The following is a 27,478-nucleotide window of genomic DNA, read 5'->3' as shown; positions in this document are numbered from 1 at the left end:
GTAGAGGTAGTATCAGAGTGCCAAGTAATAGTGCAGAGTGCAGAGTAGCATTGGCATAACACGTACTCTCACCGAGACGAAAACGCCACCCCTTCCGAGAAATACTCGTAGACAGGGCGGGGATTCTCGGGGCGATATCCGCTGTAGAGATAAAGCAAACTGTGACCAGAATCATTCTGATAACTCCAAGCCCCGCCCCGAATTTCGGACCTGTCCCGGGATCTCTCACCGCCCGCGGCGCTCTACAATCCCTGACCGCTGATTGGCCGGGCGTAGTAAGGATTGCACGATGGAATTGAACGAGAGAAACTGCCGGGACTTTTTATCAGCGGCTTTCCGTCGGCGGGGGGTTCCGACGCCGGGGGAGGAATTGGTAGTGCTCCCTCCGCGGATGAAGGCGGGGAGAGAGGCAAATATAAACCCCGTCTCTCTCCTCTTGATCTCTCTTTCATTCATCCTATCTATCTATCCATTTTCTATCTCTCTCCCCCTAGATACCAGATAACACCGCCATGTCTAACCTTCCTCACGAGCCCGAGTTCGAACAGGCCTACAACGGTATGCACTTATTATCTATAATAAGACTACTACAGCATTAGAGTTACTGAGTTACTGACTCCTATCGACAGAGCTTGTCTCGACCCTTGAGAACTCCTCTCTCTTCGAAAAGAACCCCGATTACCGCAAGGCTCTCGCCATTGTCTCCATCCCCGAGCGTATCATCCAGTTCCGTGTCGTGTGGGAGGATGACAACCACCAGCCCCAGATCAACCGTGGCTACCGTGTGCAATTCAACTCGGCTCTCGGCCCCTACAAGGGTGGTCTCCGTTTCCACCCTACCGTCAACCTCTCCATCCTCAAGTTCCTGGGTTTCGAGCAGATTTTCAAGAATGCTCTCACCGGTCTGAGCATGGGTGGTGGTAAGGGTGGTTCCGACTTTGATCCCAAGAACAAGTCCGACAACGAAATCCGCCGCTTCTGTGTTGCCTTCATGACCGAACTTTCCAAGCACATTGGCGCCGACACTGACGTTCCCGCTGGTGACATTGGTGTTACCGGCCGTGAGGTTGGTTTCCTGTTCGGACAATACCGGAAGATTCGCAACCAGTGGGAAGGTGTCCTCACCGGCAAGGGCGGCAGCTGGGGTGGTTCTCTGATCCGCCCCGAGGCCACTGGTTACGGTGTCGTTTACGTAAGTTTTTTCATCTGCCAAGCAATTTTGTGTGGCAACAGAGACTAATCGGGAATTTTTCAGTACGTTGAGCACATGATTAAATACGTCTCGAACGGCAAGGAGTCCTTCGCCGACAAGCGTGTTGCCCTCTCCGGATCCGGTAACGTTGCTCAGTACGCCGCTCTCAAGATCATCGAGCTTGGCGGTTCCGTGGCTTCGCTTTCCGACTCCCAGGGTTCGCTCGTCCTCACCGAGCAGGAGGGTACCTTCACTCCCGAGGAGATCAACCTCATTGCCGACCTCAAGGTCGAGCGCAAGCAGCTCTCTTCCATCGCCACCAGCGACAAGTTCTCCAAGAAGTTCAAGTACATCCCCGGTGCCCGCCCCTGGACCCACGTCGGAAAGGTCGACGTTGCCCTCCCCTCCGCTACCCAGAACGAAGTCTCCGGCGAGGAGGCTCAGGCCCTCATCGCTGTCGGCACCAAGTTCATCGCCGAGGGTTCCAACATGGGTTGCACCCAGGAGGCCATCGACGTTTTCGAGGCTCACCGTAACGCCAACAAGGGCGCCCAGGCCATCTGGTACGCCCCCGGTAAGGCCGCCAACGCCGGTGGTGTCGCCGTCTCTGGTCTCGAGATGGCCCAGAACTCCGCCCGCCTCAGCTGGACCAGCGAGGAGGTCGACGCCCGTCTCAAGGACATCATGGCCGCGTGCTTCCAGAACGGTCTTGAGACCGCCAAGGAGTACTGCACTCCCGCCGAGGGCAACCTGCCTTCGCTCGTCGCCGGTTCCAACATTGCTGGTTTCAGCAAGGTCGCTGCTGCCATGCACGACCAGGGTGACTGGTGGTAAACTGATACCACTTATGATACCATTTGATTTTTATATGAGTTTATGCATTGTGTTTTTATTCAGCGGGCTGTACATAGAGGCGTCGGATTAGCACTGGTTTGGTTTGGTTATGTATAGGTTGATCATGGATAATGAATCATGATAAAAGTATTAAATTCTCTACCCTTTCGCATATTGTAATGCCTGCGTTTCAGCTAGCAAGATGTACGCTTTTTACCCCACTCTCCAGAGTAACAACCAACGGCCAAGATAATGAGTCTTGGAGGTGACATTAATTGTAAATGGACTTGTATGAGTGTAACTTATCTCATTAATTGGAATGTGTACTTTGGGTTACATACTTCAAGAACATTTATTATCAGTATCAAATCAAAACCAGAGTTCAAAAAACTGAGCTATGTACATGTATTATGCGAATATATATGCTATAACTAACAAAACCAACAAAGAAGGGTATATGCATCACAACCACCGGGATATCAGAAAGTAAACCAAACCACTATATACTGTCATATCATCATATCGTATCGTTCGTCATATCAAATTAAGTCATCATACTCAACCCATCCACTCCATAACTTGGTAGCATAACCATAGCCAAAGTCAAAAAAAAAAAAAAAAAAAAAAAAAAAAAGACTACCTAGTCCCATCAACCGGCACCTCCGCCGGCACCCCCTCCACCCCCGACATAGGCCCCAACTCCGGCGTCGGCGGCAGCGCCCTACTCCGTCTTCTCGGGCGTCGCAGATACTCCCCAGGAACAGGATCGACTTGCTTCTTGACTGCCCCGAAGATGTTGAGATATACCGGGAAGACCGCGCCGATGGCATACAGCGCCACTAATATACCGTACGAGTCGAATCCGCCATTTGCATCATTTTCATATGAGGAGAGACGAGCAGCGTGTTGGGCGAAGGTGAATATCCCGCCTGCGCAGATGGCGACTGTTAACGCGACGGCGGCGGATTTGGTATGTCGTGCTGTGCCGCGGAGGGCGATGGAGAAGATTATGCTGAAGGCACCGGATTCGAAGAGGTAGATTAGTAGGCCCATGGCCAGGGAGGCTGGGCCGTTGTGTTGTATTTCCATCGCTAGGATGGAGAAGATGATCATGCCTAGGTAGGAGAGGAGGAGGATCCAGCGGGGTTTGAGGAAGAGTTGGAGGAGGGCTGCGAGGAAGCGACCTATTGCGAAGAGGGCGCGGCCAAGGGTTAATGAGTCGAATGCGGATAGTGGGGAGTTTGAGTGTCTGACGTATGCTTCGAAGCTCTTGGAGAGGACTTCCTGGGCGGCGACGTAGAAGAACATGGAGAATATACCTAGGCCCAGTGTAAGCCAGACGACAGGGACGCCGAAGAGTTTGGTCATATTGTCTTCGCGGCGGTGGTTGGCTAGTTCTTCTAGCTCTTCGTCCGAGGCTTCGGGGACGGGGAGGTAGTAGAAGGCTACTGCGAGGAGGACGTCGAAGAGGGCAATGCCGAGGTATGTCCATTGGACGTCGACTAAGGAAGAAACGTCGGTGACGCTTTTGAAGAGGACTTTTTTGGCGAGCAGCGGGGAGATTACGCTGCCGATTGCTTGCACGCCTTGGGAGATGTTGAGGCGGACTTCGGAGTTTTCGAGCGGTCCGCAGAGCGCGATGAAGGGGTTTGCGGCGGTTTCGAGGACCGCGAGGCCGACGCCTACAATGAAGTTGGAGATGGCGAAGGCGGCGTAGGAGGATAGAACGGCTGAGGGCCAGAAGATGAGTGTTCCGCAGGCGTAGATGCACAGGCCGGTGATGAAGGTTGATTTGAAGCCCCAGCGTTTGAGGACCGTTCCACCGATGAATAGTGGGCCGATTAGGTATCCGCCAAAGTAGACGGCGTACAGCGCAAGTGAGCGCCATGCGTCGAGCTGGACGATTTCTTGAAATTGCATGTTCAATGTATCCAGCAGGCCGTATGCGAATCCCCATAGGAAGAATAGAATCGTAGTAAGCGCAATCGGGGCTATGGATTCCTTGTTATTCAGCTTGAGCATACTCGTTGGTTTCTTCATGTTGACAAAGTCGAAAAACGTAATGCTGCCCATATAAGATGTGCTCGTTAGGGTTGTATTGGCTTCCGCGTCTTGAGGGGCCGCTATATTGGGTGTAGTCAAGAATTCCACCATGTCGATCGGGGAGGCGCTTGTGTTTCTCTGAGGATCGATTTCGCTGCTTTGACTTGCCGATTGCGAGGTTTTGTTGCCGTTGCTCTCCTGCGATGTGTTGATTGCTCCTTGTGCCATCGGGGGCATGCCATTAGGCAAATCGAAAGAACCAGGGAATCGGCCATCGGCGGTGTTGCACGATCCTTCATCGGTATCCCTGATGAGCTTGGGAATAATACGCGCAACCAGCGGTTTCAGACTCGGGACGCAAGCGCACATAATCGACACGTTGACTTCGATGACAGACCACATAAAGGACAGTGACGCGTACCCTGCGCACTTAGCAACTATCCAAGGAGACGAAGGGGAAGGACGTACAGCTCAGATCATCACCATTATTCGAATCCTGAAGATGCAATTCCTGCAGCGCAATCTGCCGCGACGTCGCCGCATTCTGCAAATACGCAATGCGAATAACATCCACAACCGCGACAAAGAAACCAAAACTAAACGTGACGACCAGAATAATCTTCTGCTTCCGCGGTAAGCGCATCTTTGTCAAGATAGGCATGGGGAGCAACAGAATTGCCAGATCGGTAATGATATTCACAGGCGACGAGCAGAGATACAGTGTGACGATGTCGGTGCATTGCGCATTCGGCGGTAACGGGTACGACACAGCAGCGCCAACGGGATGGCATTGAAAGACGTTGACGAGGGTCAGGGCCAATCCGGCAGCGTTGACGACGAAGAGAGTCACGTAGTTTGCCCAGCGGTAGACCAGTTCGCCTTTGGTCAGGGTCAGGTAGAAGACGAGGATAGATGTTTTGACGGCCATCAGGGCGGGGTTCTACTTCTTAGTTTCTTCATTTGCCTTCCTTTGATTAGAGTACTCACGTAAAGAACGGTAAAGACATAATTGGCCTGATTAAGACTGGCTCGATCGTGGGGATTGAGATCATAGTCATGCAACCCGAGGCCTTTGTGCGTCGCATAAAACAGCGAAAAGGAGAAGCCGAAATCGATAAACTGCAACATTAATACCATATTCAATGAATCTCTGTAATAGAGCACATACCCAAGCCAGTAACATAAAATAATCATGAATCCCAACCTTGCGCACGACAAAAATCCTCGATATGAAGCGAAACACCACAAAAACGGTCGCGATGACAAAGAAGATAATCGACACGACCAGCACCTCAGGCCTGCGGTCGTCCATTTCGCCGTCGCGCTGTCGCTATGAATGGTCAAATAGAACAGAATAAAAGAACAAAGCGAATGTCTAAGAGAGGTTCCGGGGGATCAATTGCATTGTTCGAGTGCGAAAAGACCCCATCGTGTAGGGGTTCGCACTCCGGATCTGAGATATAAACCCTGAACGGAGTAAATGTGATCAAAGATCAAGAATAATCTGGTTATCTGAAGGTGTAGCTCCGTAAAGTCGACACCAAAATAACGGAGATCAGAGCCGCTGACAGGTAAGGACAGCGGAGTCGCGTGCGGGAATCCGGAGACTTCAGGGACTCTTATATATGCACCGACAGCAAGCGACAAAAAAACAAAGGAAAGCTTAGCGAAAGCTCTGAAAAGCGCGAGCTGAAGCGGTAAATCGTGGTACAGGATTTATTGGAGATCCCCAGAAACGCTCAAATTAAGAGGATTTCGTTGGTTGGAGATTTCTGGCGGTGGACGGACGCTGTCCGGCGGGGGGTCACATGATCTTAAAAATCAGTCTACTTCTTAGTGAGGCTATTTTGGAGACATTACCCAGCACTATTGAAGACCTGCAGCTCACGTGTATCATTGCTACTTTGGTGGTGACTTGCATTATTCCGCTAGCTACGAGGCATACTAGTATGGAGTACGACTCGTGTGTGGCAGTGTCCGGGCATATCCTCGACATAACTACGGAGTATTCGGTTTGTGATGAGCAGCAATATAAACATTTAGCGAAAGAATGGTATAGACACGAAGATAACCCTTAAGGATCAAAAGAATGACAATCCAAAAAAAAAAAAAACCCAATATAACCCAAAGCCAAAGCGATCAACGCTTACTCCATGTACCACTCAACCCCAAAAAGTCTCCCTTCTAGCAACGCCGCCAACTCCGTAAAGAAGTGCCGCGACAGATCAATCGAAGTGTCATCGCATCCCATACACTTGTCAACCACCTTGCCCGTCTTGATAGTGCTACCGTACTTGACAGTCGCGACCTTCCCGCAGTCCGCGTCCGTCATGATACCGTGCGGAAGCGCGATGACGGACTCGGACTCGCCGTCATTGGTGAAGCCGCAGCTACTCGGGGCGGAGGAGGAGGTTGCGGTGTCGTAGAAGGTGACTTGACCGTTGCAGGGGGCGTCCTTGGTGCAGGAGCTGGCGGCGCGCTTTTGGTTGGTGGTTGTTTGGAGGGGGGCGGCGAGGGTGGTGGCGGCGAGGGTGCCGAGGAGGAAGAGGGACTTGAAGATGGGGGCCATTTTGTTTGTTGTTTTGTTGTGTTGTGGTATGGTATATTCCGGAGTATACTCGGTAGATTGGAAAGACTGAGATGTACTTGAATGTACTGTAGAGATCGAGATTCAAATGAAGGACAGAGTTACTGCACAGCAGTGTAAACTCAACGAAGATGCAAAGGAAAGAAACGACGGATGTCAAAGAAGGACTGCTTGATAGAGAGAAGAAGAAGAAGAAGAAGAGAAAAAGTGAGATGAAAGAGCGGATATTTAAACGCACATCCCCATAGACTGTCCTTCCCGGTAAACCTAGTGCCCTTTTCCAGATAGGGTTAGTTATACTAGTACAGTAATCCATGGACCGGAACCTCCGGGTCCACCTCAGCCACGACCATTGACCACTAACACTGAACCGGGTCTCGGTGATAAACTTCTTTGTACCTGTACAGGGGTACTTATCCGCAAAGTGCCTGTAAAGAGGACTTTGCAAGTACATGTACACACCCTAGATGACACATCAAACCAAGAAACCGATACGAAATGCAATGCAAACATCTGAATCCTTTGACAAGTGCATACTATGTACAAGTAGAAAGCATGCAGATACTCCGTACAGAACCGGACACCTCCTGATTGGCCACCGGATCGGCGCCGGTGTCTCACTTTTGGGCCGGTGTTGAGCTTGTTCTACTGCCAGTCTTTCTTTTCTTGGTACAAACTCAGGGGAAGAGAAACGGCTCGGATGGAATACTCGGATGAGCATGGATTGTATTGCGATTGGCGGGCGGATAGGAGGCTGTTAAGAGTTTTGTGTGCTCAATTTTCAACTCTTTTTACTCTGTACCCCGGGTAAGTAGGTACTTATTCTACCCGTCAATTCATGCACTGGAATATTACAAAGTACATGACTGACGTGTCCAGACTACAAGCACATACTAGTATGCAGGCAGCCATCTGCTTATTCCCCGAGTCAGTTACCAACTGCGGAAAAGAAATGAGCATCGACGGGTCGATCTGGCTCACGGACCATTGCGCTGGATACGTCAAACTGCTTACTATTTACCAGAGTATCCCCGAGTCTCGTATGAACAGTGCATTTTTAATGGATAGACATAACCATCAGGCATAACCAAGTAAAATCATAAACATAAACCCATTAGAATAACGCATCAACAAACATATGACATCCAGTCCGATATAACATGACGCCTTAAGCGCCTATAAAACCAAAATCAAATCTGACACAAGAAAAAGACATCTAACCCTGGCACATTATGCACGCATCCTTGTTCTCAATGCTGCACTGGAGCACCTGCTGCGAGAAAATGTCCCCGCTCTCTTGCTCGCCGTTCTCTTGCTCGCCCTGCTCTGCCTCACCGCCGTTGGGGGCGGCCGGGGCCTCAGCAGTCGCGCGAGGAGCTTCTTGCTCAGCGTGTCCGTTCTCCTCGCGAGGAACGGCCGAGGAAGCACTGGATGTCCCGCCACCAACGCGCTTCTTATATGCACTGGTTTCACGAGCAACGTTGGTATCAGCAACCTGGAGCTGCTCCTGGTCGACGGTGAACTGAATCGGAGCGGACGCGGCCATCGTACGCAGGTAGTACATGCCGGTCTTCAATCCCATCTTCCAGCCAGCAAAGTGCATACTGGTGATCTTACCCATGGTGGGCTCCTTCATGTGGATATTGAGAGACTGGGACTGGTCGATGTAGGCACCACGGTCGGCAGCCATCTGCAGGATCGACCGCTGGGAAATTTCCCACACGGTCTTGTACAGGGCCTTGATGTCGGCCGGGATGTTGGGGATGTTCTGGACGGAACCACCATCGGCGATGATACGGTTCTTCATGTTGTCCGACCAGAGACCAAGGTCGACCAGGTCCTTGAGCAACCAGGGGTTGACAACCTGGAACTCACCAGCCAGCACACGACGGGAGTAGATGTTCGAGGTGTACGGCTCGAAGCACTCGTTGAAGCCCAAAATCTGACTGGTACTGGCAGTGGGCATAGGGGCCACCAGCAAACTGTTGCGAACACCAGTCTGGGCGATCTTGCCCTTCAGCGTGTCCCAGTCCCAGAGATCGGTGGGGGTGCGGTCCCACATGTCGTATTGGAGGATACCCTGGGAGACGGGAGAGCCCTCGTAGGTCTCATAGGCACCGTGCACCTTAGCTAAGTCGGAAGAGGCGGTCAAAGCACCATGGTAAATGGTCTCGAAGATTTGAATGTTCAGCTGCTTGCCCTCGGCCGAGTCGAAAGGCAGACGCAGAGCAAGGAAAGCGTCAGCAAGACCGTTGACACCGAGAGCAATAGGGCGGTGGCGCATGTTGCTCTTCTTGGCCTCGGGAACGGGGTAGTAGTTGATGTCGATGATCCGGTTCAGGTTGCGAACCAGAACCTGCACGACTTCGTGAAGCTTGCCGAAGTCGTATTCGCCACGAGCAGCGTCGACGAAAGTAGGAAGGGCAAGCGAAGCCAAGTTGCAAACAGCAACCTCATCGGGAGCACTGTACTCAACGATCTCAGTGCAGAGGTTGGAGCTGCGGATGGTTCCCAGGTTCTTCTGGTTGCTCTTCCGGTTGCAGGCATCCTTGTACAACATGAATGGGTTGCCAGTCTCGGTCTGGGCCTCAAGAATGGCGTACCAAAGCTTCTGAGCCTTGACGGTCCGGCGGCCACGGCCTTCCTTTTCATACCTATATCAACATTAGCAAGTGTCTTCATTTATACTATGTCAGGAGACTTACTTCTCGTAGAGAGCCTCAAACTCATCACCGTACAAGTCGGCCAAGCCAGAAGCCTCGTTAGGGCAGAAGAGAGTCCAGTCGCCGTTAGACTCAACACGCTTCATGAACAGGTCGGGAGTCCACAGAGCGTAGAACAGGTCACGGGCTCTGACCTCCTCCTTACCGTGGTTCTTGCGAAGGTCCAAGAACTCGAAGACGTCCGAGTGCCAGGGCTCAAGGTAAATAGCGAAAGCACCGGGACGCTTGTTGCCTCCCTGGTCGACGTATCTAGCAGTGTTGTTGTAAACGCGGAGCATAGGGATGAGACCGTTGGAAGTACCGTTGGTCCCGCCGATGTAGGAGCCCGTCGAACGGATGCGGTGGACATTGAGACCAATACCACCAGCGGTCTTGGAGATCATAGCACAGGTCTTCAGGGTGTCATAGATACCCTCGATGCTGTCTGCCTTCATGTCGACAAGGAAGCACGAGGCCAGCTGGGGCTGCGGGGTACCAGCGTTGAACAGGGTGGGGGAGGCATGAGTGAAGTATTTCTGGGACATCAAGTGGTAGGTCTCAATCGCCTTCTCAATGTCATTGCCGTGGATTCCAACAGAAACCCGCATCAGCAGGTGCTGGGGACGCTCAGCAACCTTTCCATCAATCCGCAGCAGGTACGACCGCTCAAGGGTTTTGAAACCGAAGAAGTTGTAGTTGAAGTCACGGTCGTACACGATAGCAGAGTTAAGCTCATCCGCATGTTTCATAACAATCTCGTACGTCTCTTTCGATATCATCGGTGCTGCAACATTGTTCCTTGGGTTCACATAGTGATAGAGATCTTGAATGACCAGAGAGAACTGCTTCTTGGTCTGCTTGTGGAGGTTCGAAACGGCGATACGGGCAGCAAGGATGGCGTAGTCAGGATGTGTCACGGTCATGTATGCCGCAGTCTCGGCAGCCTATTGTAATAGTGAAGTCTTAGCATTCGACCCCTCTCTAGACTCGACTCCCTTCCCCGCAAGGGATACATACCAAGTTGTCCAGCTCAACGGTGCCAACACCCTGGTAGACACCAGAGATGACCTTCTGTGTGATAGCAGCAGCATCGACATGCTCAGGGTCAAGGCCGTAACAAAGTCTCGAGACACGAGCAGTGATCTTATCGAATTGTACGCGTTCTTTGCGTCCGTCTAAAAATTCGGTTGTATTAGCCCAAAATTCGACAGAGGTGGCATGTGTCACGAAGATTCTCAAGATCGCGATCTTATCTTCAAATTCAAATCTAGAATAACTGAAAAGACGCTATTCTTACCTCTCTTGTAGACAAACATTATGAAAAGCGACGAGATGGGCTCGGAAGAAACGTCGGTGAGGGAACAAAACTATATGAAGAAAAGGGTATAATGAAGAATTATTATTGTATGATTTTCGAGGTATTATTATAGATGAACACAAGCAATCGTGAGAAAACTGAAGAAAGGAGGGAAGATGAAGAGGAAGATATAAGAAGAAGAAGAAAAAAGAAAGTCGGAGGGGCTCTTTTGATGCTGGGGCCAACGCGTGGGCTGACGCGACCTTTCGTGTCTGAGCCGAATGTCTGGTTGGTGGCAACGCGCGCTGCGTGCTCACGTGACCGGCCGGTCCTCGGATGGGACATCAGCTTATGGTGGATTTCCAGGCGGATCAGATATTCCAGAGCAGGTAATGAGTTGCAATGAACAAAGAAGGCTTGCGTAGTCCAAAAGACCCAGAAGAGTACAAATTACCAGCAAGGCCCGGGTAGAACAAGCGCAAGTTTCATACTTTGACTATCTACAACCTGCGCGTCACCAACATTCTGCCGCGAAAACTTTATGTGGGCCTTCTGATCTGCACTATAACGGTTGACACTACTATATAAACGAAGCGAAGAGGAGACGAACAAAAAGCAGCTTGGGTATATTTCAAGATATAAATCCCGAGGCTGAAGCCGAAAAAAATCAAACAAACAGTGTTACTCCATACAGCAATCGATCAAAAACCCTCACATGGTAGCCGCGAAACCAACAAAGACAACGGCCGCGAAAGCCGCCGCAGAAACGTGTCTGTCAGACGCACCCGCAGAGACCGTGGTGTCAGCGGACGCGGAGCTGGAAGCCGAGTCGGAGGAGCTAGAGGCGCTCGAGAAGCTCGAGCTAGAGCCAGAGGTTGCGGTAGCGGTGGTGAAGCCAGTTTTGGTCGATTGAGAACCGGTGGTAGTGGAACCGGACATGGTAGTTGAGGTGCTGACATCTATGCAGTGTTAGAAATTTCAAGCCCCGAACTCCGTCAATGATGCTATTCAATCCAATAACATACCGACTTTGTATCCGTTGGAAGAGCAGGTATCGGAAAAGTGCGACAAAGCATCCTTCTTGTCATCATCGTCGCACTTCTTCGAAATCAATTTTTGCATCTTATCTCCATTCTTGACGCAAATGGTCTTCAAGTCCGCGGGGTTCGGCTCGTCGCTATATACCAATAAGAATGTTAGTCCAAGATCTTTCCGAACCCTCCGGTATCCAATGGAATGTCGCAACCACACATACCCCACGACGGAAAGCAAACAAGCAGGCGGCTGAGCGGCAACCACCACATTGCAGAGCGCAAGGACGGAGAAGACAACGGCGGACTTGGTGAAGAGCATGACGTCGGTTGGACGTCGGGTTAATGATCGAGTTTGTTGTTTGCTTTAAGGGGCGCAATCGCGAATCTCGAGGAATCGATTAGGGGTAACAAAAAGAACGAAAGACAGAAGTATAAAAGAGTGACTATACAATAATACCGAGTATAAGGAGCGTGGTGGGTTGGAGGGTAAACGAAAGAATGAGTCGGCCAACGAAGGAGACAGTGGTAGGGACCAGTTGATAAGGCAAACGATCAGTAGGAAATATCAGTGGGATTTGCAGGTGAAATCAGGTGGAGGGCTGTCTCACCAAATCAGGTAAAAACCCTGCTGATCCTGTGTTACAATACGCAGGGTGTTCGGTACCGCTAGTCCTAAAAGGGAATAGTTGGGCCCAGGGACTCGATTGGTGGAGATTCCGGAGATTGTCGGAGCAGAGGTTTCTCCGTTGCCGGGCATCCAATTTCCTGCAATAACACGTGCTTTTCGGTACAAATTACCGGTGCAACATCTTATAACATACAGGTAGGATATGAAGGGCTGGGACATTGGAGTACAATGCAGAGTAAGAGAAACAGCCCAGTCTCAAGAGTACTACCCCTGTTACACAGTAGTGTTTTTCATGTGTGGCGATATTCTCCGACCTCCGTATTGTCTTCTATTATTAGCCGTAGCTAAATTAGACTTATCTTCTACAAGTAGAAAATACATAGTCGTATTGCCCTGCAACTAAATATATACATAGCGTACACAAGATCTTGGTAAAGGAGGGCCTGGAACTTGCCTCGGACGAAACTCAATTCCAATGCACCGGGGTAGATCCCTCACGAGTCCCACCTGGGATCATAATGGCTGGCAATGATTTCCTGCACCCGCATCCGACAATCCACAATTTCTTTACCGTTGACCAGATCATTCTCTCTCGCCCGTTTATCAGCATCGGCCTCGTCCTTCGCTATACCCGCCTGCACATGTCTCCGAATCAAGCGCTTCCTCGCCGTCTCAAAGTCCACGTCCACGAACCATAGTTCATCCATGAGCTTCGCAGCCTCATTCCACGGCTCCTTATCCAAACTGAGATAATTTCCCTCAAAGAAAATCGCCCTGCTCGTAGGCGGAATCACAATATCATTCTCCACCGGATCCTTCACAGCATGATCGAAACTCGGCGCATATAAGTTCTGACTCGCCGCGGTCAGCGGTTGCCGGAGAGCTTGGACCAGCCTCAAAAATTTCTCCCCGTCAAACGTGAAAGCGGCACCCCGCCGAGCTGCGGCGAACGCGGGGTCTGGCATCTGCGCCAGTTGTGCTCGTGTCAAATGATACCCGTCCATGGGGATGGCTGTGGCGATGAGTGGTGACCCTGGGTTTTCGGCGGAGTACAGCTGGTTGATGCGGTTGGCCATCATGCTGGCGAGACCGGTTTTGCCTGAGCCTGGGATACCGCTGACTGCGATCATTAACCGGGAGGTATCAGGGGTGGTGCGTAGTTTTGCTAAATGAGGGAAAAAGCAGTTAGCTTTGGTCCGATAAACCGAGATCAAAGTGCGCCAGGATCAGAACTTACCCCAGGTTTTCTCGAGCAGTCTGTCTAGTTGTTGCTCCATGGTTGAGACCGTATTCGATGCTTAGCAATTGAGAAAGAAGTGAGAGGGGGAGAAAAGAGAAAAGAAAATGCACCAAATCCTTAGTGGGTATCTCCTGCAAGAAATGAAGCTTTTGCTGCAGCCCAGATAAGCAAAACAAAAGGCTAATTCTCCGATGGACAATCAACCGATGTCACTCAACAGCACAGCAGTAACACAATAACAACGAGAAGACAACGACAAGAAGCGAATTGGGACAATTGAATCAGAGGTTCCCCGATAGCAATAAATAATCGCGATACGGCAATGGAGCGGGGCGTGTCGGAGTGGGGTTTTGCGACGGACAGCAGTCTCCGGCATACGTCACTGTAAGTTCCGGACATGATTCTTCCGATAACTATGTACTTGTAACTATACGGAGTAGAGACGGTCGATGTCTTCCATTGTTCCGGACAGGGTTTGTCTCCCTATTTACATGCAGTCCTCTAGTATATACCAGCCATCCGGGTTTGCAGTAGCAGTGAACAAGAGAAAAAGAAAAGAAAAGAAAAAGAGTATTGACTTCGTCTCCTGAAGTGAAAACGAAATAATGCAACCAGTGCAGCGCTGATCCCGCAGCGAACCATCAATGTATAAAAGCCTGTATGCAAATATTCATAGAAAATAAACCACACCCCATACCAGAGCCAACGACTTTTCGCCCACAAATGCAAATTCCCCAAAATGGACCACACCATAACGCCGCCATACCCCTGGTATCGTGTATCTGTCCCGCTGTAAACCATCCAGTCAAAATATAACCCCTTTCCAGTCGATGGAATTCAAGGGTGTCAAAAAAGCAAGAAAGAACAACATGCCAAAGCCAAAGAATATATCAACAGAAATTGGCTGAATCACATATTACCCCGACGGCGTGCACCATCCACACTGTCAGAGTCGCGTGCCTCATCCCCCCCGCCGAGTCTTGAACCGACACCGGGAGGCAGAGGCAACCCGGCAGCAACCCACATATGGTCCGGAACATCTCCGTTAGCGAACCGGCTTACGATACTCTGCATTTGACGGAATTCAGGATCCGTAGACGGGTCAGAGAAAGCAAATGAGATAGTAGGAATCGGCGGTTGGCTGCTCATAGTCGAATTGATATCATGTGATTGTCGAAGGGAGTCCATAAACCGGGGTCGCGGCAAGCCGCGTCGGCGCCGTGCCTGGCGGTTTCCTTCAAGATCAATTTCGGGGTCAGATTCGGAGTCTGACGATGTCGGATAGTCACAAGGGTTCAAAAATTCAGGATACGGGTCGAGAGCAAGGTGTACATTCGCGGTAGCGGAATCCAGACTCGACGGCAGTGTCTGCGTCGAGTTGGTTGAAGTTGCCGTAGTTCCACTCCTTGACGCATTTGTGGCAGAAGCTGATGTGGATGCGAATGAGGACTCGTTGCTGGGAAGGTTGGCATCGGGCGTCATGGTCGTAAGAAGTGTCTCCCATGCGTTATGTGCATAATCATCATCATCCGGACTCAAACTTCGCTGGCGATCCCCAAGGCCATCGATGGATGGCTCACTAAATGGCCGATTTAAATCACTGATTGACTGTTCGATTGCTCTCCGCAATTGCGGGACTCTTGGCAGCCCCAGATCCCCTGACATATCCAATCCGGGGAAAGGTGAACGACGAGCGTTGGGCTGTGATGCAACAGCACTATGATATGCTATCGCAGGAGCAAAGCGCGGTGTAAAAGGCGGGTGTTCTGAGCTCTGTTGATTTCTTGGGCCATCTCCGGGCGACGGACGATTGACCGTCTCAGTTAACATGGTATCGCGAGGGATCCTTAATCGCCGGCCGGGTTGACTATGACGGGCAGCATCCGCAAGCAAGCGCTGACCGACTTCCCATCTGTTCGCATCTGTAGGACCAGCAAGTAAATCCGGCGACTCGTCTTGTCGTGGCGTTGCCGACAGACTTTCCAATTCTCTCGCTTCACGCGCAAGAATTTCGCCTATACTCCGGCTGGGGCGCGCGCGTTCAATAGCATTCCAATCTGATAAAGTATCATAAAACATCGAATTGACAAGATTAGGGCGATCTAAGCGGTGAGACGCGCCGCGGAAGGTTCCATGGCGCGAAGGACGGCGGATAGTGGGCTGACGACGAATTGCCGAGCGCGCAGCAGCTGAAGGGTCTTTGATCGCATTTTTCTTAGAAGCCTCGGTAGCCGAAGGCTCACGATACATTCTGCACGGAAAGACACAGTAAGCATGGTGGCCGGAGTCTTCTTTACCTGAGCGCTGTTGCGGCGACCAGGCCGCCGGTCAGCGCACGCGAGAACTTACGGGATACCCATGGTGTATTAAGATGAAATTAATGAGCGGAGTACTGGAAAGAGCTGCCAACCAGATCCTCTAAGCAACGCGACACCGAAACAGGCGCGAAATTCAAATGAAATGAAAAGAGTGGGACTATGACGGGGAAATGTGTGGGAGGTTGGAGAGACAGATGCCGGATGGAGAGATTAAGGCGGAGGCGAAGGCAGCGAAGATATTTGCGCCTGAGGCCCCGGGAGGTGGCTGTTGCCGTGGCAGGTTACACTTGTGGCTGGTGCCAAGATATTAGTAAACGGTGGCTCGGAGCCAGGACCATCCAACGGTTCGCTTGTTCATACTTGTTTGTTTAATGGGACCATAAGTGATGGCTCTGAGACGGATAGACGGCATTATTATTCACCACATATTATTATTTTGTACAGCTACGAAGATACGCATATATCGGACCACGTACGAGTCAGCAGATTGAGTTAAATCGGCACAAATGACTCGACATTAATAAGCAGGAACGGGGGGATTCCAACCACCTGCTCTGCGACGTCATGTTTTCTTCTCTCAGCCTTATAAGTCTTTATTGATATCCCCGGTACGAGTGTTACACAGACACTCTCACGAGCACGACTTTATAATGTTGGTCCTTCCTCTACCGGCTCCGGTTCTTTATTTTCTTCAGTGTCTTCAAACAGCTATTGTCATATGTACGACACCCAAAGGCTCGTCTTTTCGCGTCGGTTACAGCCTGTGGCTGGTATATAGCACATACCTATGTCACCTCAAAACGCATGAACTCTGCGCGGACTGCATTCAGAAGTTGTATATAAACTTGTTCACTTTTGTTCATACGGTCCACTGCATTAATATACTTCTGATAAACGGTCTTGATGGCGACACTGTCGCACACCGGAAGCAACCACATGACCATGCCGGTATTTTTTGGCGCATTTGGTCTGCTCTGGAGATGACCTTCAATCCCAGAGGTATCAACACGCCATGGCAGATCAGGAGTATACCTCAATTCTCGTTTTTCTTTTCGGGGAAACCCGGGCGCGCGAGGTTTCTTATTCGACAGTTGTCCATAATGGCCTGGCAATATCTAGTACTGGACGTTTTACTCAGTGACTCTCATGAGCGCTGGGCGAAAGGCAGACATTTTTCGCATTTAGACGTTCCCGATGGCCTTTTGAGTATGAAGACCGTGGCGCAGATGGTTGGCTCTTTTCTTGTGACTCGTTTATCCTTGGACTTGATTCATAGATCGTTATCGGTCTTCTGTGTTGCTACCTTCCTGAGTGCCCCTCATGACTGGCCATCTATGTTTGGGAGTATGTTGGATACATACACACTTAGTTTATTTTGGGGGTAAGTTGCCCTTAAAGGTTGAAACCATCCTGACGCAAAAAGAGGACAACGAACATGAACAGCTAATGTGTCTAAAGTAAATTCTGGCATCAATTGCTTCGTTGGCCGTTCACCAGTGTATGCAGCTTTGCTGCCCACAGCATTGTCCGGTCACCCCAGCGTTCCAGATACAAACGGTATATGACGTTCATGTTTGTGTTCATGCTGTCCAGCCTGCTCCACCAATTTGGTAGCTTTTCCATGGGTATCCCGCTCCGGGACTCTAATGCTCCTGTGTTTTTTTTCTTCACGGGAGTTGGTGTCCTCATTGAGGAGGCGTTCCAGAACAGCTTGCGCGGGAAACTACCAGGTCCTACGGATCCACAGAGCTTGAGTTTCACGTTATTGAAAAGGGCTGTCGGCTATATTTGGGTCTTAGTATGGCTGGGAAGCTCGGGATCTTATCTCATCTATCAAACGGTGACTATTGCTATTGTAAATAGATCTGTGGGAGTGCCCTATAGCATGGTGGAAAGCGTCGGTTTACAGACAACTGGTGCGCTTATTGGAATCGGCGCGCTCGTCCTGAGGGTGGTATTTAAGACGAGTCTTTGACTGGCAGGCTAGTATCAGTGAAGCATGTATATAGGTAGACTTTACTCCGTACTCCGTACAGAAATCGATTCTATGTAGTTATTTAACTAACTAACTAACTTAGTTAACTAGTTGCTCTTATTGACACCTTGGGATCCAGGCATCAATTGGACATCTTTCCCGCGGAATTGATAACGTCAGAAACCCCCGATTGATCAATTTCGGGAAAAGAAAAGTGCAAAGTGCAACGTCTGATAAAAACGAAATGTCATCTTTAAATCTCCAGTGATCTGACTAGTTCTGATCATGAAGAATTCACTCCCTCGAACAATAAAATCGAACAACCTGGAGGAATGATTGAACTCGGACTTAGCCGCATATCGCGCCTCCTCCAGCAGACCCCTCTGTCATGGAAGGCCATCCATATCGCCGGGACTAACGGCAAAGGCTCAATCAGCGCCTATGTGTCTCGCCTTCTGGCCTCCGGGGGCGTCCGGTGTGGCCGCTTCACCTCTCCTCATTTAATTGACCGGTGGGATTGCATCACAATTGACGAAAAGGTCGTGCAGGAGTCGCTATTCCGGCAGATTGAGGAAGAGGTCAAGCTGCGGGATCAGACGCTGGGAATTGGAGCGAGCGAATTTGAGCTTTTGACTGCGACGGCTTTTGAGATCTTCAACCATGAGCGGGTTGAGGTCGGTGTGGTTGAAGTTGGTATGGGTGGGCGACTGGATTCGACGAATATTCTGAGCGATGTGCTGGTTTCCGTTATTGCGAAAATCGGACTGGACCATCAGGCGCTGCTTGGAAACTCCATTGAACAGATTGCTAGCGAAAAAGCCGGAATTCTAAAGCCTCATACTCCCTGCGTGGTCGACGGCACCAACTGCCCGGAAGTTATCACGACGCTCCATAGCCGTATACAGGAGCTGGATCTGAAAGGAGACTTTGTACACCCCGATGCGGTCGAAAGCCAGGCTCCGTCTTTGGCTCGTATATTCGAGAAATTGGATCTCTTGCCCCATCAGCGTGCGAATATGTACTGCGCGGTCTCGGCGCTCCAGCTCGCCTTGCCGAAACTACGTCCAGGACTCAATGTCGATTCATTGCTTCCCCACCTATCGGAAGTGAAGTGGCCCGGACGTCTACAAGATATTGTTCTCGAACCATTGGTCACCCGCAAAGAACCTATCTTGCTGGACGGTGCCCACAATGCTCAATCAGCCCAAGTCCTCGGAGAACACGTGGAGCGCAAACTCCGTCGCCAGCGGAAGAACGTTACCTGGGTTATCGCGGCATCGCGGGGCAAGGATTTGACGGAATTATTCGGCGCGTTCATCAAACCTGGGGATAACGTCGCAACTACAGCGTTTGGCCCTGTGGACGGGATGCCGTGGGTGAAGGCAGTCGACCCTACAGAGCTGGCTACGTGCGTTCAATCATTCCCAGAGATTCAACAAGTCAAGGCCTTTGGCAAGAACATACCCGCTGCGATCAATTGGGCCAGCGACGTTGCTAATAGTGGGCCATTGGTCATTGCTGGTAGCCTTTATCTGGCATCGGACGTTCTTCGTCTCTTGCGCGAGGCATAGGCATCTGCCGGATCAGGGAGAGGGACGTGCTAGGATCATTGATTTTGAAAAATACCCCGCTAGATGTTGTGTGTACGAGTAGAGAAATATAGACAACTCCATGACTTTCTACTTTATTTCGTTTTGCGCTTCGGTCTCGACTATGGATTACTCCACAGCCCACAGCCCACAGCCAAACAAGGACCACCCTGCTATTGGCGGCGGCAATCCATGCGAGCACATACATACTATAGAGTATATACAAACAACTTCCTCTTAATATAACCGTTGATATAGTTCTTAGATCGGTTCTGATAAGGCTGATCGGAGATACAAGCCGCGCGATTCAGGCGAAGCTCCTCCGAACCGGCTTGTGTGGAGAAGCGCAAAGTTCAAGAAACCGCCTTTGGTTCGGTCGCTGCCAAAACAATAATAGCAGCAACTGTCTGTACGGTTGCGCTTTCGCTTCCAGGTCGCCCCATTGATCGCATCATTATTTTATATCATAACCGTTGGAGGAGGATCAGGGCAATATTCGATGGGTCGCAACGTGTGTGTGTTGTGCGTGCGGGCAAGAGAAATCCTTTCTGTATGGTCTTTTTGTCCCTCGAACGAAACCGTTCACCCCCCCCCCCCCCCAAGAATCCCTGTGGGCAATTCTATTGTGCTCTCGCATGCAATTATTATTTCTCCTGCGATTAATGGCTAATAATAAATCACCCCTTGACCAGTTTCTGCTGACATGAACGCCCCGATCGATCCCCTGGCTCCTGCCGCATCGTCCTTTATTTACTACCCTCAACGTCGAATCTGAAACCCGCACAACCCGAGACCAAACGGCTTTGTTACAGCGATCCCGTTACGGACCGATCGACCATGGTGTCTAGAACCAGCGAGTTGGGCGAGGCACCACTACCACAACGTCCTTCCTCCAGAGCAGCAGCGGTAGCAGCAGCAGCACCGCCCGGGACACCAACCAAACCACGACTATCGAGACTCGGTTCCAGCCCGACCAAACGAGAGGACAAGTCCAGGGATGACAGGGGACCGAAGACGACGGCTAAGGATGTTGCGGAACTCAAGGATTATGTATGGAGACAGAATACCCCTCCCTTGATTGCGCCCCGTATGGACGAGAGAGGATGAGAGGCTGATAGTCTGATATCGTGAAGCAACTGGGTGACTGCTTGGGCAGAGGGGCGTTCGGGTCTGTGTACAGAGCGCTCAACTGGAATACTGGGGAGACTGTCGCGGTCAAGCAGATCAAGCTGGTGGATCTACCCAAGAGTGAATTGCGAGTGATTATGGTATGCTATTCAGTTCCGGACAGTCAAGGTATATCTACTAACTATGTGGACTTGCAGCTGGAGATTGATCTCTTGAAGAACCTGGATGTGAGGCGCAATGCTATTTTTCCTACCCAGGGACCGAAGCTGATATATTGTAGCACACCAACATTGTCAAGTACCATGGATTTGTGAAGTCTGTTGAGACTCTCAACATCATACTCGAGTACGGCATTCTTCCTCTTGTTTTATTTCATATAGCTAATGGTTTAGATACTGCGAGAATGGCTCCCTACACTCCATCGCGAAGAACTTTGGCCGCTTCCCGGAGAATCTGGTCGGACTTTACATGTCCCAAGTCCTCCATGGTCTCTTGTATCTACACGAACAGGGTGTGATACATAGAGATATAAAAGGTGCTAACATCCTCACCACCAAAGAAGGTCTAGTGAAGTTGGCGGACTTTGGTGTGGCTAGTCGCACAACCGGTCTCAACGAGGCTAGCGTTGTCGGTACCCCATACTGGATGGCACCCGAAGTCATCGAACTTACGGGGGCGAGTACGGCGTCAGATATCTGGAGTCTTGGGTGCACTGTCATCGAATTGCTGGAGGGGAAGCCTCCGTACCACAATCTTCAACCTATGCCGGCTCTATTTCGCATCGTCAATGATGATCATCCTCCTTTGCCACAAGGAGCTTCCCCAGCTGTCAAAGACTTCCTTATGCAGTGCTTCCAAAAAGACCCCAACCTTCGTGTATCTGCGAGGAAGCTTCTTCGACACCCCTGGATCGTCAATGCTCGCAAGTCTGATTCAGTAGTTCCCAATGAGGAGGCTGTCAAGAGCGTCCAGGAATGGAATGAGGCTCTTCGCTCGCCCGGCGCAGGTACTATACGCAAGCATTTGAGACCTGACCAGCATTCAACGCCTTCTCGTTATACCCCAACCAAGGATGTTTTGCCAACCCCAGTCTCCAGGGGAAATCTTGCAGACAAGTTTCGGTCACCTATTTCTGGAGCAGACGATAACTGGGATAACGATTTTGATAACGCCATCTCCCCCAGTGCTCTGCATTTGCCTCACTTGAGACCGCACGATAATTTTGGTGGCCTGCTCTCGTCTGAGAAGCTCAAGGCATTTGCTTCCCTTGATGGGACAATGACGAGATCCTCGGGTAGTTTCGAAGAATTCGGCGATGATCTTTGGCGAATCTCGAACCAGAACAGCGAGACAGACTTGGAGACTATTCGACCGTCGCCTCAACGGCAAAGTACAGCCCAAAAGCTGCAACGCTATCAACCCGGCATACATGATGTCCCAATATTGAACCCGAATCCCACGCCGCCAGCGCGACAGCCTCGACCGGCTTCTTACTATAAGGAGAATTCCATTGAGGATTACTCCGACCTTATCATGGCAAACGAAGACGTTTTGGATAAAAAGCTAGGTGCTTTCCAGGTAAGGAAAAGCCCTTGATATTCAAACACATGCATGTACTAAGTGTAGACTAATTATTTACAGGAATCTGACGGTGAAACCAATATGCTGACACCGTCCCCTTCGCATGAAATGGTCCGTTATCAGTGGCCTACAACTATCGAGGAAGATGAAGAGCCTCCACAGCCCCAACTAAAGAAACGGATCTCAGTCAAGCGTCATCGTGCCATTGAAATAACAAAATTTGCGGAGAATGAGAACGACGAGGACTTTTCCGATATCCTGGGCCCTAATGAGTCGACACTGGATAAGCCTGATAGTGATGGGAGCTCAGATAAGAGCACGTTAATGCTGACCTCGAGGCTATCTAATAGATCCTGGCTCGGTGATCAGGACGATGAAGATGACCCGTTTGCCCAACTTGAAGAAGGGTTCGACGAAATGGACCTAGAGGCCAATATCGCACGCGACAAGCATGCTCGACTCCGGAATCAGGTCGAGGGACTTGTTAGCACCTTGAAGACTTCGCAAGATGAAGAGGTACTGGCTGATATCTCCGACCAACTCTTGACGGTGTTCTGCGACTTACCAGAAACGAAAAACATCATCATGAGTGCCCACGGATTGCTTCCAATCCTGGAAATCCTAGATACATGTCGTCGGCGTGATGTTATTGCTTGTCTTTTGAGGATTGTCAACGCAATCATCTTTAATGACTATGAGATCCAGGAAAACTTGTGTTTTGTTGGAGGGATTCCAATCATTAACGAGTTTGCGTCAAAGAAGTACCCTCGTGAGATTCGACTTGAGGCAGCTGCCTTCGTACAACAAATGTATCAGACGTCCACTCTCACATTGCAGATGTTTGTTAGTGCTGGAGGTCTGAACGTTCTGGTCGAGTTTCTGGAAGACGATTATGAAGATGAACGTGAACTCGTCCTGATCGGGGTTAACGGAATTTGGAGTGTGTTTGAATTGCAGGGCTCGACTCCGAAGAATGACTTTTGCAGGATCCTGTCCCGCAACTCCGTCTTGGACCCTCTGTCTCTCGTACTAAGCAGGGTATTGGATGAAGAGGGTGAACTGGCCGAGATTGTTGAAGGACGGATTGCAAACATCTTCTTTATCTTCTCGCAGGCTGAGAATCATGTCAAGGAGATGGTTGCTGAGCGGACAGTACTGCATCGGGTTCTGAAAGAGTTGCGGCGCATGACTCCGGCTCACCAGATCACCATGCTGAAATTCATCAAGAACCTGTCGATGCTCTCGACTACTCTTGATTCCCTTCAGAATTCGAATGCCATTGACGTGCTGGCGGACTTGTTGCGTTCAACCTTCAGGCGTCCCCATTTCCGAGAAGTCTCCAATCAGATCTTGAATACGATTTACAACATGTGTCGACTCAATAAGTCACGACAAGAGGACGCAGCCTTGAATGGCATTGTCCCTCTGCTCCAAAGGATTGTCAAAACTGACAGACCTCTGAAGGAATTCGCTCTACCGATCCTTTGTGACATGGCACACTCCGGCAAAGTCGGTCGCCGTGAGCTGTGGCGTAACAAAGGTCTCGCATTCTATATTTCTTTACTTTCCGATCCATACTGGCAGGTTACCGCTTTAGATGCTATTTTTACCTGGCTCCAGGAAGAAACGGCCAAGGTCGAAGAGCACCTGCTGGAAAACCGCCTGGACAGGCCATCATTTACGGACTCGATTGTCAAATGCTTGACCATTTCCAAAGCGAACGCTTTCGAGAATATCCTCGAACCTCTTCAGAAACTCCTAAGATTAAGTCCTCCTATTGCCTCGACACTTGCACGACCTGACCTTTTCACGAGATTAGGCCAGAAACTGCACCACAACAAAGCTGCGGTTCGATTGAATCTTCTCCGCATCATATCGAGTATTTGCGATGCCAGTGAAGAACAAGGGGGTCTTCTTGCCGCATATGGTCTGCTTGGTGCCATCAGCGAATTAGAGAATGATCCAGCCATCCTGGTCAGAGACATGGCCGGGAAACTGATCAGATCGAGCGAGACGTACAGCCTAGGGAAGCGCAAACCAGGAATGAGACGCCAGAGCACATCCACCACGCCTCCCGGTCTTCTACCAAACCAATCCGCCCCATCAACTCCTCGAACAAGCCAGTCGAAAGCATACTACGAAGGACGAGAGTCACGACATCCACGGAACGCTCTTAGCGGTTCAGCGCTGGTATTGCGACCCGCCAGCCGGGAAGACGGAAGTCCTGTCTTACCACCACCTGGGTTGAATCTGAATGGTGCCTCTGGGCCACCGAGGAACAGACTGCCTCGCGGGATATCTGGGATCCCTAAGCGGTCTCATACGGACTTGTTACCGGAAGATGAAATGCGACCTCCTAGCTCGCTGCCTCGACGAGATTCGATTCTTTACCGGCAACGACGGCCTACACATGGAGAGGACTGGGTGTCATGATTGGTTTGCATTCTTTATGTGACGTTGTCTATAATTCTGCTTATGCATACTGTGTTATGTTTACTTTGGGTGGTTTTTTGGGTATTGTTTTGAGCGTTATTAGAGTTGAATGGGTATCTGCTTTTTGCATAAAAAGACAGGTTATACATAGAGAATACATTGAACCCATGAACTGGACATACATAACAGTAGTCCAACCGAGCCCTGGATCACGTGCATCGCCGGTCCGAACTGCGGCGAGTTCCCGAAATTCTCCTGATGGCCGACCAGCGTTTCTTGCGACTATATCCAACAATGGCCTGGGTTTGAACTCCCAACCAGGTACGGCAATTTTCTAATATCACACCTAATTACATCGTTGTTCGTCGACGCCCCATCCCCTCCGGTTCGGTATGAGAGCAGCGCTCCGCACGCCGTGGCGGGTTTCCGGTTTTGACCCTGCGACGGTCGTCCGACATACGACGAAATCGGCACCAGCACCACTCAATCGTTTCTATTCCACATCGCTTACTACTGTGGAGTCAAAACCGTCGTCGAGATCACTCGCCAGCCCGAAAAACAGATCTACCACTCCGCGGAAACTATGCACGCGGGGGCGAGTCCTGCCGCTACGACGTCACTATAGTTCGGAGTCCCCTGCACAAGAAACAGCCAGCAACGGCAACAATGGAAAGAAGCAATCGGGCCATGGCCGCTCGCGCAAGAAGACATATCTCATTATCGGAGGTGCGCTGGGTGTTGCGGCGATAGTGTACTCGGACGAGGTGCGACATCTATATCGAGCGGCGGCGAGGACCGGGCGAGTGGTTAGTGCGTTGGCAGTTTGTATAAATGAGTAAGCTCGTTTTGTCCCCCAAGGTACTACTAAAGGAGGTCTACTTATACGTTTGGGTTTGTTCTAGTTATCGGGTTACGTTGAAGCAAGAGGCCTCCTCGCCGGAAGAACATAATGAGATTATCAAGGCTTGTCACAAGCGCTGTGCGGACCGGACGCTACGCGTGCTCGAGAAGAATGGGTCTATCTTTATCAAGTTGGGGCAGCATTTGAGTAGCATGGGGTATTTGCTTCCGCTCGAATGGACGACGACTTTCATCCCGTTGCAGGATAAATGCCCCGTTTCGTCCATTGAATCTATCGAAGAGATGTTCCTCGCCGATACTTGCCGTCGCATCGATGAGATGTTTACGTCCTTCGACTCAGAACCCATTGGCGCCGCTTCCCTGGCGCAGGTGCATATCGGTACGCTTAGGGAATCGGGACAGAAAGTTGCTGTGAAGGTGCAGCATCCGGCGTTGGCAGAGTGGGTGCCGTTGGATCTGGCGTTGACGAGATTCACGTTTGCGATGCTGAAGAGGTTCTTCCCGGAATATGATCTTGAGTGGTTATCGAGGGAGATGGACTTTTCGTTGCCGGTGGAGTTGGATTTCCGATGTGAGGCGGAGAATGCTACCAAAGCAAGTGACTACTTTAAGAAGCATTCTGATGCGCCGTTGGTTATTCCAAAGGGTATGTCTCTTCAATCTCCGTTACAGTATACAGCTAACAAAAACAGTCATGTGGGCCCAAAAACGCATCCTCGTAATGGACTTCATCTCCGGCCGCCGCCCCGACGACCTCCCCTTCCTCGACGCCAACAACATCGACCGCGACGAAGTCTCCGCCACCCTAGCCCACATCTTCAACGAGATGATCTTCGGCGACAACGCGCCCCTCCACTGCGACCCTCACGGCGGCAACATCGCCATCCGCCCAAACCCCAACTCTAGCAGCCCCAACTTCGAAATCATCCTCTACGACCACGGCTTGTACCGTGAGATCCCGCGGGACCTGCGCAGGAACTACGCGAAGCTCTGGCTTGCGGTTATCGAGGCTGATGAGGGACGGATGAGGGAGTATGCGAGGAAGGTTGCGGGGGTGACGGATGAGCAGTTTCCGTTGTTTGCGAGTGCAATTACGGGGCGGGATTATAAGGTTCTTACGCAGAGGAATGTGGCGTCTTCGAGGACGGCGGATGAGAAGGATAATATCTCTGGTGCGCTGGGTGAGGGCATGTTGCAGCAGTTGGTTGAGTTGTTGGGCCAGGTACCCAGAATTATCCTTCTCATTCTCAAGACTAATGATCTCAGTGCGTTCCCTCCCTTCCCCCTCACCCATCTATCCACTTTAGATAAGATACAGGTGCTAATGAAGACAGCCCGCAACCTCGACGAAAACCTACACACCCGCCAAGGCCCGCTGCGCACATTCCTCATCCTCGCCCGCTATGCCACCCGCACCGTCTACGAGGAACAACTCGAGAACATCCGCGAGTCGGCCGGTGGATTACTCCGTCCACTGAACTTCCTCCGGTTCTTGGTTGCGTGGATGGGATTTTTGCGGGTGGAGTTGAAGTTGTCGGTTTATGAGACTGTGTTGTCTGTTAAGAGTCGGGTGGGGTTGTTGTAAAGTTGCTTTGGGTTGTGTATATTGGATGTAATGATAGGGATGGGTTATGTTTATGTGTAAAGGAATGGTTGGATACAGAAAAGTGTAGTATAGATAGATTGTTTATATGGCACGGGTGGGTAATCTGTGCATCAGCGATGGCGTTTGTATTTAACTAGGTCTTTCATACTCTACTTCAGTGACACTGTATAAAAACTGGATAGAAACTGAACATCTGGTTTAGGCACACTCGGTGCTTCTTTCATTAACTATCAGACACCATAGCTCCGAGAACTATAACACAAGGCTTCGCCAGAAAAAAAAAAAAAAAAGAAAAAAGAAAAGAAAAAAAGTAAAGTTGAACAAAAGGAAAATGAAAAAGCAAAATATACATCCAACAAATTCAATTTGTCAAACGAATCGAAGAAACCTCCTTCAACCTTGAATCCTGTCACTCGAGCAAAGCGCAGCT

The 27,478-nt window shown here is 50.5% G+C and overlaps 10 protein-coding genes across 10 annotated transcripts; 4 read left to right on the top strand and 6 right to left on the bottom strand.

Moving 5' to 3' along the window:
- The first annotated feature begins 453 nt into the window (after positions 1 to 453).
- Positions 454 to 2,187, top strand: ASPGLDRAFT_143681 (glutamate dehydrogenase). Its single transcript, XM_022541798.1, has 3 exons — positions 454 to 558; positions 630 to 1,192; positions 1,256 to 2,187. The coding sequence occupies exons 1-3, from the start codon at positions 513 to 515 to the stop codon at positions 2,024 to 2,026; spliced, it is 1,380 nt and encodes a 459-aa protein (XP_022403804.1). The 5' UTR covers positions 454 to 512; the 3' UTR covers positions 2,027 to 2,187.
- A 475-nt stretch (positions 2,188 to 2,662) lies between these two features.
- On the bottom strand, positions 2,663 to 5,381 carry ASPGLDRAFT_64377 (putative MFS monosaccharide transporter; the record flags this gene model as incomplete). Its single annotated transcript, XM_022548766.1, has 4 exons — positions 2,663 to 4,491; positions 4,538 to 5,009; positions 5,057 to 5,188; positions 5,238 to 5,381. The coding sequence occupies 4 exons, from the start codon at positions 5,379 to 5,381 to the stop codon at positions 2,663 to 2,665; spliced, it is 2,577 nt and encodes an 858-aa protein (XP_022403803.1).
- Positions 5,382 to 6,181: 800 nt separating this feature from the next.
- Positions 6,182 to 7,097, bottom strand: ASPGLDRAFT_1129234 (RlpA-like double-psi beta-barrel domain-containing protein). Its single transcript, XM_022539607.1, has 4 exons — positions 7,021 to 7,097; positions 6,879 to 6,931; positions 6,762 to 6,823; positions 6,182 to 6,686 (listed from the first exon to the last, which is right to left on the bottom strand). The coding sequence occupies exon 4, from the start codon at positions 6,636 to 6,638 to the stop codon at positions 6,216 to 6,218; it is 423 nt and encodes a 140-aa protein (XP_022403802.1). The 5' UTR covers positions 6,639 to 6,686; positions 6,762 to 6,823; positions 6,879 to 6,931; positions 7,021 to 7,097; the 3' UTR covers positions 6,182 to 6,215.
- A 775-nt stretch (positions 7,098 to 7,872) lies between these two features.
- Positions 7,873 to 10,674, bottom strand: ASPGLDRAFT_23153 (ribonucleotide-diphosphate reductase subunit RNR1; the record flags this gene model as incomplete). Its single annotated transcript, XM_022543249.1, has 4 exons — positions 7,873 to 9,310; positions 9,362 to 10,302; positions 10,376 to 10,533; positions 10,656 to 10,674. 4 exons carry the CDS (start codon positions 10,672 to 10,674, stop codon positions 7,873 to 7,875), a joined length of 2,556 nt encoding a protein of 851 aa, XP_022403801.1.
- Positions 10,675 to 11,020: 346 nt separating this feature from the next.
- ASPGLDRAFT_1128900 (putative GPI anchored cell wall protein) lies at positions 11,021 to 12,263 on the bottom strand. Its single transcript, XM_022539606.1, has 3 exons — positions 11,911 to 12,263; positions 11,681 to 11,832; positions 11,021 to 11,614 (listed from the first exon to the last, which is right to left on the bottom strand). Exons 1-3 carry the CDS (start codon positions 12,006 to 12,008, stop codon positions 11,367 to 11,369), a joined length of 498 nt encoding a protein of 165 aa, XP_022403800.1. The 5' UTR covers positions 12,009 to 12,263; the 3' UTR covers positions 11,021 to 11,366.
- A 518-nt stretch (positions 12,264 to 12,781) lies between these two features.
- ASPGLDRAFT_143673 (kinase-related protein) lies at positions 12,782 to 13,849 on the bottom strand. The gene is made up of 2 exons (XM_022541797.1): positions 13,555 to 13,849; positions 12,782 to 13,482 (listed from the first exon to the last, which is right to left on the bottom strand). Exons 1-2 carry the CDS (start codon positions 13,592 to 13,594, stop codon positions 12,812 to 12,814), a joined length of 711 nt encoding a protein of 236 aa, XP_022403799.1. The 5' UTR covers positions 13,595 to 13,849; the 3' UTR covers positions 12,782 to 12,811.
- Positions 13,850 to 13,969: 120 nt separating this feature from the next.
- ASPGLDRAFT_165536 (uncharacterized protein) lies at positions 13,970 to 16,076 on the bottom strand. Its single transcript, XM_022542611.1, has 2 exons — positions 15,907 to 16,076; positions 13,970 to 15,808 (listed from the first exon to the last, which is right to left on the bottom strand). Exons 1-2 carry the CDS (start codon positions 15,915 to 15,917, stop codon positions 14,467 to 14,469), a joined length of 1,353 nt encoding a protein of 450 aa, XP_022403798.1. The 5' UTR covers positions 15,918 to 16,076; the 3' UTR covers positions 13,970 to 14,466.
- Positions 16,077 to 16,975: 899 nt separating this feature from the next.
- ASPGLDRAFT_23149 (dihydrofolate synthase) lies at positions 16,976 to 19,421 on the top strand (the record flags this gene model as incomplete). The annotated part of the gene is made up of 4 exons (XM_022543248.1): positions 16,976 to 17,256; positions 17,490 to 17,791; positions 17,962 to 18,025; positions 18,116 to 19,421. The coding sequence occupies 4 exons, from the start codon at positions 16,976 to 16,978 to the stop codon at positions 19,419 to 19,421; spliced, it is 1,953 nt and encodes a 650-aa protein (XP_022403797.1).
- An 855-nt stretch (positions 19,422 to 20,276) lies between these two features.
- On the top strand, positions 20,277 to 24,581 carry ASPGLDRAFT_120279 (serine/threonine-protein kinase; the record flags this gene model as incomplete). Its single annotated transcript, XM_022540127.1, has 6 exons — positions 20,277 to 20,489; positions 20,573 to 20,698; positions 20,765 to 20,794; positions 20,848 to 20,912; positions 20,960 to 22,145; positions 22,209 to 24,581. The coding sequence occupies 6 exons, from the start codon at positions 20,277 to 20,279 to the stop codon at positions 24,579 to 24,581; spliced, it is 3,993 nt and encodes a 1,330-aa protein (XP_022403796.1).
- A 392-nt stretch (positions 24,582 to 24,973) lies between these two features.
- On the top strand, positions 24,974 to 27,027 carry ASPGLDRAFT_23147 (ABC1 kinase family protein; the record flags this gene model as incomplete). The annotated part of the gene is made up of 3 exons (XM_022543247.1): positions 24,974 to 25,416; positions 25,484 to 26,088; positions 26,135 to 27,027. The coding sequence occupies 3 exons, from the start codon at positions 24,974 to 24,976 to the stop codon at positions 27,025 to 27,027; spliced, it is 1,941 nt and encodes a 646-aa protein (XP_022403795.1).
- Positions 27,028 to 27,478: the final 451 nt, after the last annotated feature.

This window comes from Aspergillus glaucus (assembly GCF_001890805.1).
Source record: "Aspergillus glaucus CBS 516.65 unplaced genomic scaffold ASPGLscaffold_4, whole genome shotgun sequence".
In the NCBI taxonomy this organism is placed as follows: domain Eukaryota; kingdom Fungi; phylum Ascomycota; class Eurotiomycetes; order Eurotiales; family Aspergillaceae; genus Aspergillus; species Aspergillus glaucus.
Note: the sequence above shows the minus strand (reverse complement) of the source record. Positions and strands in the feature narration are given on the sequence as shown.

Coding starts and splice junctions, on each gene's coding strand:
- ASPGLDRAFT_1129234 (XM_022539607.1), bottom strand. CDS start 6,638: ATGGCCCCCATCTTCAAGTCCCTCTTCCTCCTCGGCACCCTCGCCGCC.
- ASPGLDRAFT_143673 (XM_022541797.1), bottom strand. CDS start 13,594: ATGGAGCAACAACTAGACAGACTGCTCGAGAAAACCTGGG. Junction 13,483..13,554: donor ACTGCTCGAGAAAACCTGGG/GTAAGTTCTGAT, acceptor TCCCTCATTTAG/CAAAACTACGCACCACCCCT.
- ASPGLDRAFT_143681 (XM_022541798.1), top strand. CDS start 513: ATGTCTAACCTTCCTCACGAGCCCGAGTTCGAACAGGCCTACAACG. Junction 559..629: donor GTTCGAACAGGCCTACAACG/GTATGCACTTAT, acceptor TCCTATCGACAG/AGCTTGTCTCGACCCTTGAG. Junction 1,193..1,255: donor CTGGTTACGGTGTCGTTTAC/GTAAGTTTTTTC, acceptor GGAATTTTTCAG/TACGTTGAGCACATGATTAA.
- ASPGLDRAFT_1128900 (XM_022539606.1), bottom strand. CDS start 12,008: ATGCTCTTCACCAAGTCCGCCGTTGTCTTCTCCGTCCTTGCGCTCTGC. Junction 11,833..11,910: donor TGTTTGCTTTCCGTCGTGGG/GTATGTGTGGTT, acceptor ATTGGTATATAG/CGACGAGCCGAACCCCGCGG. Junction 11,615..11,680: donor TTCCAACGGATACAAAGTCG/GTATGTTATTGG, acceptor AACACTGCATAG/ATGTCAGCACCTCAACTACC.